Source organism: Myotis brandtii, unplaced genomic scaffold, assembly GCF_000412655.1.
Source record: "Myotis brandtii unplaced genomic scaffold, ASM41265v1 scaffold714, whole genome shotgun sequence".
In the NCBI taxonomy this organism is placed as follows: Eukaryota; Metazoa; Chordata; class Mammalia; order Chiroptera; family Vespertilionidae; genus Myotis; species Myotis brandtii.
The window spans coordinates 553,115-563,353 of record NW_005370809.1 but is presented as its reverse complement, the minus strand read 5'-3'; the positions used below and the strand labels follow the sequence as shown (position 1 = coordinate 563,353).

The window sequence follows — 10,239 nt, the reverse complement described above, 5'->3', positions numbered from 1 at the left end:
CCTGGGTGAGGGGCTGATGGCTGTTTGCAGGCTGGTCAAGCCCCCCCCCAGTGGGGACCCTCACCCCATGGAGGTTTGGCCAGCCTTTGTGAGGGGCTGATGGCTGTTTTCAGGCTGGCCACACCTCCTTTAGGGTGGGGGGTCCACAATGGGGTGCCTGGCCAGTCTGTATGAGGGGTTGAGGGCCGTTTTCAGGCTGGCCAAGCCTCCCGGCGACAGAAGCTCCCAGCCTCTCCTTTTTTTCTTTTTCTTTTTTATTCTGAGATTTATTTACCTTCTATAATTGAAACTTTGTTGCCTTCAGTGGAGCTCAGAGCCTGCCAGGATGGGCGGGAAGCTTGGCTTCCTCCATCACTGGAGCAACCAAGCCTCCTGCTTGCTCCAGCTCCGTGGCTGCCAGCCGCCATCTTGGTTGGGTTTATTTGCGTATAGTCGCTCTGATTGGCTGGTGGGTGTGGCTTAAGGCATAGCGAAGGTACGGTCAATTTGCATGTTTGTCTTTTATTAGGTTAGATATTCATACTAACCAAAGCAATCTTCAGATTCCATGCAAGCCCTATCAAAATTGCAGCAGCAATAATCTGGGATTTATTCAGATGACATCTCCTCAGGGAGACGTTTGTAGTCACCCAATGTAAAGCAGCCTGCCATTTGTCTCCACCACATTTCCTGAATTATTTTCTTAATAGCACCTATCATTAGATGAAATTGTTCAGTCTGTTTGTTTAGGATTACTACAATGTCAACAGGAATCTGTCTGCCTTGTTCATTGCTGTATCCCCAGGACATGGCCCAGAGCCTGGCACATCAGAGGTGCGTAATAAACATTTTATATACATGAATTTATTGCACTGATGACAAAAAGAACAACTTTGATCATCAAAGATTAGTTATACTCTTTTGTCAAGTGAAGGTTAGAGATAAATAAATGTAAAGGTTTAATACTAATTTCATGGAAGCAAAATAGTACAGAGGCCCTGACACTCCATACAACATGTAGTGCAGTCACAGTGAACCCCCCAAAAAAGAGCAGCAGAAGTCAGTACCACAACCACCTTGCAAAAGGGAAGTTTTGTGTGAACCCAATAGCATCTGTTCATTTGCATTTTTGTTAGTTATTACTTGTATTGGTTATGTAGTTTTCTTTGTATTTAAGATGCTATTTTGTTTATTAAAATTTGGGGTCCCGCTGGGGTGCCTGGCCAGCCTGGGTGAGGGGCTGATGGCTATTTTCAGGCTGGCCACACCCCCTTTACGGTGGGGGGTCCCCACTGGGGTGCCTGGTCAGTCTTGGGGCTGAGGGCCGTTTTCAGGCTGGCCAAGCCTCCCGGCGACAGAAGCTCCCAGCCTCTCCTTTTTTTCTTTTTCTTTTTTATTCTGAGATTTATTTACCTTCTATAATTGAAACTTTGTTGCCTTCAGTGGAGCTCAGAGCCTGCCAGGATGGGCGGGAAGCTTGGCTTCCTCCATCACTGGAGCAACCAAGCCTCCTGCTTGCTCCAGCTCCGTGGCTGCCAGCCGCCATCTTGGTTGGGTTTATTTGCGTATAGTCGCTCTGATTGGCTGGTGGGTGTGGCTTAAGGCATAGCGAAGGTACGGTCAATTTGCATGTTTGTCTTTTATTAGGTTAGATATTCATACTAACCAAAGCAATCTTCAGATTCCATGCAAGCCCTATCAAAATTGCAGCAGCAATAATCTGGGATTTATTCAGATGACATCTCCTCAGGGAGACGTTTGTAGTCACCCAATGTAAAGCAGCCTGCCATTTGTCTCCACCACATTTCCTGAATTATTTTCTTAATAGCACCTATCATTAGATGAAATTGTTCAGTCTGTTTGTTTAGGATTACTACAATGTCAACAGGAATCTGTCTGCCTTGTTCATTGCTGTATCCCCAGGACATGGCCCAGAGCCTGGCACATCAGAGGTGCGTAATAAACATTTTATATACATGAATTTATTGCAGTGATGACAAAAAGAACAACTTTGATCATCAAAGATTAGTTATACTCTTTTGTCAAGTGAAGGTTAGAGATAAATAAATGTAAAGGTTTAATACTAATTTCATGGAAGCAAAATAGTACAGAGGCCCTGACACTCCATACAACATGTAGTGCAGGCACAGTGAACCCCCCCAAGAAAGAACAGCAGAAGTCAGTACCACAACCACCTTTCAAAAGGGAAGTTTGGTGTCAATCCAATAGCATCTGTTCATTTGCATTTTTGTTAGTTATTACTTGTATTGGTTATGTAGTTTTCTTTGTATTTAAGATGCTATTTTGTTTATTAAAATTTGAATTAATACCTAGTTAATCTTTTTACATAAAGTAACATTATAATTAAAATAACAAATCAGCACTATGGGTCTTCAAGAATGTTTTCCTTCAAAAAGAATCAGTACTCAGCTTTGAGAAACAATGAAATAAGGTTTAATATCCATAATATGTATTTTTTAAAAACCTCAAAAACTGATAGGAAAAGGTAAACAATCTAAAGTGGACAAAGGTTATGAACAGAATCCACAAAATAAATAACATATGCCAATGAATAAATAAAAATATACATTACTAATAAGATGAAAATTACAGCAATGTGAAGCCATTTATTTTACATATCAGTTCTAGCAAATATTTTTAAAAATGATAGTATCAGGTTCAGCAACGATGTGAGTAAACAGGCCCTCTCATACACTGTAGGTAGGAAGGTAAACTGGTTAAACCTTAGTGTACAATTGGGCAATATTTTTCAAAATTAAAAAATGTACATATTTTATGACTTATACAAATGCCACTTCTGAATTCTTACCATTTGCAACAGCATGGATGGAACTGGAGAGCATTATGCTAAGTGAAATAAGCCAGTCAGAGAAAGGTAAATGTCATACGATCTCACTCATTTGTGGAATATAATGAACAACATAAACTGATGAAGAAAAATAGAACCAGAGTCATAGAAGCATCGGACAGACTGTCCAACCTATGAGGGAAGGAGGAGGGTGAAGGGGTTAAGAGATCAACCAAAGGACTTGTATGCATGCATATGAGCATAACCAATGGACACAGATAGTAGGTCAATGGAGGAAAAAGAAGACTTATATAATACTTTAAACAATAAAGAATTTAAAAAAAATTTTTTAAATGCCACTTCTGGCCTGGCTGGTGTGGCTCAGTTTCTTGGGTGTCATCCCGTGCACAGAAAGGTTACTGACTTGATTCCCTATCAGAGCACAGGCCCAGGTTGTGGGTTCAATCCCTGGTAGGGAACATGCAGGAGGCAACTAATTAATGTTTTGCTCTCATATTGATATTTCTCTCTCCCTCTTCCTCTCTCTCTCTCTACAAATCAATAAAAATATTTTTAAAATGCCACTTCTAGGAACCCATCTTTATATGTATAAAAGAAAGGCCATTCAATGCAGCATTGTCTGAAATAGCAAAATAATAACAACAAAACAAAAAGGAAGTAACCTGAATTCCCAACAATAGGAGACCACTTGATGGATACCATCTTACGGTACAAACATGCAACAAATACAGCGCAGCTGTTAGAAAAGATACCTCTGAATGCATGGATGAGAAAGATTTCTACATAAGTGAAAAGAACCTCTGAAGATCAGTATGTACTGTATAATCTTACTTTAAAACTACGAATGTTTACACACACACACACACACACACACACACACACACACATTTGAATAAACATATAAAGCAGCCTGAGGGGCAACCACCAACAATAGTAGTTAATGTCTGAGAATGGAGATGAGAATTTTCACTTTTTATTTTATGCACTTTCACGGCTCCTTTACATGGATTTATAATTATCCAAAGGCATAAGTGAGTTCTTAAAAACTAAATATATTCAGACATGCATAAAATTGTTCAGGACACCAGGCATTTACTTTAACAATAATGAAACTATATTACTACAGGCATATCTCGTTTTATTGCACTTTGTTTTATTGTAATTTGCAAGTAATGCCTTTTCTAGGTATTAAAGTTTTGTAGCAACCCTGTATTGAGCAAGTCTATTGGTGCTATTTTTCCAACAGGCTCAAATGATGGCTAGCATTTTTTAGCAACGAAGTATTTTTTAATATATTTTGATTGATTTCAGATAGGAAGGGAGAGAGAGAGAGAGAGAGAGAGAGAGAGAGATAGAAACATCAATGATGAGAGAGAATCATTGATCAGCTGCCTCCTGCTCACCACACAATGGGGATGGAGCCCACAACCTGGGCATGTGCCCCACCAGGAATCGAACCATGATTCCTGAGTCACAGGTCAACACTCAACCCAAAGTATTTTTTTAACAAAGTTCTGTACATTGTATATTAGACATAATGTTATTGCACATTTAATAGACAATAGTATAGTGTAAACATAACTTTTATACGCACTGGGAAAGTAAAAAATTTGTGTGACTCACTTTATTGCAATATTCAGTTTATAGCAGTGGTCTAGAACTGAACCAACAATATCTCTGAGGTATGCCTGTATGTTAAGTATCATATTGTCCATAATCCTGGAGAAGATTTATCTACTAGCAAATTTGGTTCACCACCATATCCCTCCCACTTCAAACTGTTTAGAATTCAATATTTTAAAATAAGTAATTGTGTTTACAACTTCACAAACAAGTCTTAACTTTCAGATTTTCTTTTCTGGTAAATGTCTAGAAATATTCCATCCCCTCCCAGAACAATTTTGCAACTTCCTCTGTAGCCCAAAGTGGCTAAGATGTTGGATCTTGAACTTACCAGAGGCTCTAGTTTTCTAGGCTGCTGTCGTTTTCTTGTCCTCTCCTGGGCTTTGGTTTGGCGTTTGAACAAAAGGACTTGTGTATCTTCTGCATTTTCTATGGGTGTTACAAAACTTCGTTTTCTCTTTGGTTTTTTACTTTGCAGGTTTGGATTTGACACCTGCTTGTCAATATTTTCGAGGTCTGAGTCCATTTCAGAGATGTGAAAAGCCATCCTTACTCCTGCAAGTGTAGGGTCAGGAAAAGACACATGAAGAGCAACAGAACTGGGGAAGTGGATGGGGACTTAAGAACTAGGGAGAGCCGAGTTTGCTCACTGCCAAAGAAAACCCATCGAAGTTACCCCCTTCCTTCCAAAATGAGGACTTGAGCCAGAGGAATGAAAATTAGGAACTGTGCCTGACCTTCAAGAAGCCCTATAGTTGGGGTGGAACCTAGACATTTGCATTTCTAACAAGTTATTGGGTGATGCTGCTGCTGATGATGATGCCACTAATTTGGGGACCACACTGGGCTAGATGGGAAGGATGAAGAGAAATGCAATTAGCACTGAAGTATTGAGATCATTGTTTCCCGCACTTGAGTAAACAAAATATCTCCTGGGAAGCTTGTCCAAAATGCTGGTAATTCTAATACAAGCAATCTGAGAACTACAGCCTAGATACTCGTGAAGAAACCAAAAGGAGGAAGAAGAGAATTGAGGGCTATATTCTAAAACAGTGCTTCTGGAACTTTTATGTGCATGAGAGTCTCTTAAGAAGCTTGTTAAAGTGAAGGTTCTGATTCAAACACATTGAATAGCCAGGTCCTAGAACACTAGAACTGGGAGACTTGTGTCGTGGAATTGCATTCTCATTACCACCCACACTCCCAACCCACCCAATGGACAGAGATACTTCTCTCCACAATGGTAGTCTGGCACTTGAGTTCTTCAACCAGGAGTTAGCTGTACTGGCTTTTAGTCTAGATCTGCATCTGGCCAATCAAAATCTGATGCAAAAAAGCAAGGAGGTGGGCAGCACTGAAGCAAGCCAAGAACTGAGTTGCCAACTCCAGTGAAAGCGAGATGCGGATCATGGATGAGGACATCATGGTACCATGAGGTGATGACTCATGGGACCTGATCAGGTGTTACTGCAGAAATCCCATTTCAGGGCAGCCCGTGATTGAGTGAGGCCTCGGTGGAATGTGGATCCACCTCTCCTGTGCTAAGATGAAGAACACCCATGTCCCTGACTTCTTTTACTGCCAGAAGTACAAGGACCCGTGGCCAGAGGCCTGGCGGTTAGGGGAGCCTCCCAAATCTGGAGAGCCCTGACATCATCATCTCTGGGCTGGAACTTCCAAATGACAACGTGACTTGGGAACTGAGCCTCGGGGGCCTCGCTCTGTTGCCTGAAGCTTGGATACTGTCCCACTTCACGGAAGGAATTCCCACGGGAGATGGTTTGGAAATGAGTTCCTACTCTACTCTTCCTTCCTACCTTGTGGCCTTGAACTGGGACCCATTAGAGTGGGAGGCTGTCTGGGTCCTAGACACTCTCTTTGTCCGTTGGACCCGCCACCTCTCACTTTCCGGACCAGGGTTGCGATTGGAATGAATGGAACGAGACGGTTGTCTACAAAACTCTAGTGTCAATACAGCCCCTCCTCATCTTTTCTTCTATCTCCCTCCCCACTTATTCTACACTGGTTTTATTTTTAATCTTGGACTTCCCCCTTTTGGGCATGGCAGCTCAGAGGTGGAGTCCCAACCAGAGCCTGGCTGAGGAAGGCAGGAAAACAGGTGCCCATTCTCTCACTCACCTCTTTTGTTTCCACCAATATTGGCCAGCCCTTTGTGAAGACAGTCTGCATGTTGTAAAACAAAGCAGAGTGGGCTCTTGAAAATTGCAAGTCTCCTCTGCAGTTTTAATTTTTTCAAGTAACCACATTCAAAAACACAACATAGGGAACCGGTGACGCTGATTTTAATAATGTGCTTTATTGAACATATCCAAAATCGTATCATTTCAACACATAATCAATATCAAACGTATCAATGTGATATCTTACTTGTTGTTACTGTCTTGGAAAGCCGGTGCGCATTTCACAAATAGAGCACACCTCCGTTCAGACCAGCCACGTGGCGAAGAGCACAGGTCTACTGACCACTCTGAAATCTCTATTCCTCACTTCCCACCCCCTCTAACATGCTAGGGAATCGCTGCAACGCCTTTCCCTTGACTTCCTCTGCCGGTGGGAGTTTTTCCTCGTGTGCTCCGAAAGCCATGCGGTCTTTGGTCTAGAAGTCAGAGCCCAGCCCCACAGTTTGATTCCTCAAGACTCACCAAGTCAGACTAGAGCAGCCGCCTCCTCCGCCTCGGGTCTCCAGAGACAGCAAATCCAGGGCTGGGAGTAGAAAGGTGGCGTCCCTGGAGAAGTTTCCCGTTGCCTAGCAGGCAGCAGGTCTCCGCGGGGCGCACAAGTCCTACATCGCTGGTTGGTGGAGAGCCCGCCCTGGACCCGCCCTGCCCCTCCTCCGTGCTGGGAACGGAGCAGTCCCCAGGCCCGGAGGCGAGGCAGCCAATGGAGGTGGTCGGTTCTGTTTGTTCCTTCGCTCATCCACCACCCGCGCTCCTTGTCCCTCCCTCCTCCTTCAGGAATCTTTCCTGTTTCCTCTGCCAGAGGCCTCCAGGCTGACTGGACGTTCGCGCTCATCTAACTTGCTCTGGTTCGAAGAATCGAAAATCTCTGGAGAGGGAAAGGCGTTGGTAAGCAGTTCGGGTCCCCCTGTCAAAGGGAGCGATAATTCTGCGTCTCCACCCCACCCACACCCTCCTCCCTGGAGTGTCCAAAGGCGCAAGAAGTGAGGTCTCTTCTTTCCCTCCAACTGCACCGTTTTTTTCTTCTTTTTCTTTTTCTTTCTTTTCCACCTGGGAGGTAATCCAGTGTCAGACACAGCACGAGCCCATGTTACCGAGTCCCCGCGCCCTATGTACCAAAGCGGACCCTGGATCTTGTTCTGGCATTTAGACCCGCCTACTCAGGTCCCCAAATGACTGCTGCTAATGCTACATGGAGGCGACTCCACCGAAGCCCAGCGCGGGTGGCTCGCTGAAGATGCCTTATCCCAGTGATCAAGAAACGTCACACTAGACTGGGACAAAGCCCTGCTTTTCAACTGCTCCTCCCAGATGACCCAATCACAGGATCAAGAAACGTCACACTAGACTGGGACAAAGCCCTGTTTTTCAACTGCTCCGGAACTCATAATCTTCTCTTGAGCGTTTTGGTCCTTATTTAAAACAACCTTATATTTGTTTCTTGCTTTGAATGCCAAGTCCCGTACAAAATGCTTTACCTATCACACAGACAACCTGCATTTGCTCAATCTTAAAATATTCAGTTATGTATTTTACATGCTAGTTGTGGCACCATCTACAAGGTGGAGAATGAACGAGAGAGCGTTTTAATACCAGAAAGTAGGACATAAAACAAGAATAGGTGATGGAAAGTTGGGCCATCTCACACCAACATAGGTGCATGCATGCACACCCATTACATGCTGGCATATAAGACATGCAGATGTAAAGGACGTATCCCGATTTCACACAGAAATTGATGGGGGGCGGGGGGATTAAGTACTTTTCATCAATTAAGAAATGATTTTAAAACGATTTTGAAAGAAAAATATGTCTTACTACTAACCTGGCTATGTCTAGTGGCTTTCTCCTGGTCTTTGTTTACTCTAAGCACTTACGTTTTTCAGTGGATGACAGACCAACCAGCACTCTGGCTCTAGCCCAACCTGCTTTCTATTCTGATATTTGATGTTGCCCATGTGTTATGGCAGATCATTCCCCCATCACTGTGTTTTTGGTGGGTTTTTTTTTTTTTTTTATTTTTATTCTTTTCAAGCGGCCCGGCCCCGGCCCGCGGGCCGTAGTTTGCCCACGGCTGGTCTAGTGGCTTTCTCCTGGTCTTTGTTTACTCTGAGCACTTACTTTTTTCAGTGGATGACAGACCAACCAGCACTCTGGCTCTAGCCCAACCTGCTTTCTATTCTGATATTTGATGTTGCCCATGTGTTATGGCAGATCATTCCCCCATCACTGTGACAGGTCTCAGATGTCTGGGAAGAGCTCAGTCTCTCCCCTTCACTCAGAGGCTGCAGATTTTTGTTAAGAAACAGTATGTGCATGCCCTAGCCGGTTTGGCTCAGTGGATAGAGTGTCAGCCTGTGGACTGAAGGTTCCCAGGTTTGATTCCAGTCAAGGGCACTTGCCCGGGTTGCGGGCTTGATCGCATTGTGGGGCATGCAGGAGGCAGCCAATCAATGATTCTCTCTCATCATTGATGTTTCTATCTCTCTCCCCCTCTCCCTTCCTCTCTGAAATATATATATGAAACAGGATGTGTAACTTCTCCCTGCAGAGGTCTCTGTTGTGCTTTCCACCACGAGGGGCAGCAACATCATGGATTAATTTATGTCTTCTGCATAAATGGCGTAATTTTTTTATGCATTTGAAAATGTGGTGGAAGGTATTTCAGACGATGACAAGATACACCATTTAACAGTTAACAAAAGCAATAAACGTAAATATGAACTAAGATTTAACCTGGTTAACTTATGCCTCTGAATCAAGGAAATTAGGCATCACATAGTTTGTCCTACATTTTCACATTTTGCCTCAGCTCCAGTCCGGCGTAATTTTTTTATGCATTTGAAAATGTGGTGGAAGGTATTTCAGACGATGACAAGATACACCATTTAACAGTTAACAAAAGCAATAAACGTAAATATGAACTAAGATTTAACCTGGTTAACTTATGCCTCTGAATCAAGGAAATTAGGCATCACATAGTTTGTCCTACACTTTCACATTTTGCCTCAGCTCCAGTCTGGGTACAGTGGGAACTTACTCTACAGACATTAAGGGCCTCCCACTTGTGGATGCCCAGGGTCGGGTGGGGGGTCGGGGGCAGGCCTAACTTTTGTGTCTTAGGTAAACCAGGCAGGAAGACAGACAAGACAAGCTCGTGGCTTCTGTGACTCGCCATGTAAAATCTAATTTACAATCTGACTGGGAAAATGCCCCAAATATTAAAAACCTCCAAATGACCAGCTCACAGCCATGAAATGTGTGCAGCCCTTAAAGCACCCTAAACCTCCCCTAAACTTCTGCTCCATAGTTGATCAAAGCTGTATGCAGCCTTAGCCGGCAAAGACTCAGGAACAGGACTCAGAGAGGTGGATGCAGGATCAAGGCTGACAGCCTAGGGCCACACTTTTAAGCCCAAAGGGACTGAGAATAACACCAGTGTGTGGGCGTGCATGCACATGCGTGGGCATGGCTGTGTTCTGTCTCTCTGAGACATTTTCTGTCCCTCTCCCCCACACACTTCTGGCCTGTCCCTTAATCCCACTGTACTTGGATGACCACCTCTGGAATAGGCAAAAGAAAGACGAGCTGTAGTGATCAGCCAAATCC

General features: G+C 43.6%; 1 protein-coding gene across 1 annotated transcript in view; it reads right to left on the bottom strand.

The window, feature by feature from the left end:
• The window catches only part of DNAH6 (dynein, axonemal, heavy chain 6), a 239,152-nt gene extending 231,979 nt beyond the window's left edge, over window positions 1–7,173 (bottom strand). The window contains exons 1-2 of the mRNA XM_005882406.2: window positions 7,096–7,173; window positions 4,764–4,987 (exon numbers count right to left, since the gene is read on the bottom strand). Coding sequence (XP_005882468.1) covers window positions 4,764–4,979 — 216 coding nt within the window. The 5' untranslated portion in view covers window positions 4,980–4,987; window positions 7,096–7,173. The remainder of the gene's footprint in view (window positions 1–4,763; window positions 4,988–7,095) is intronic.
• Window positions 7,174–10,239: the final 3,066 nt, after the last annotated feature.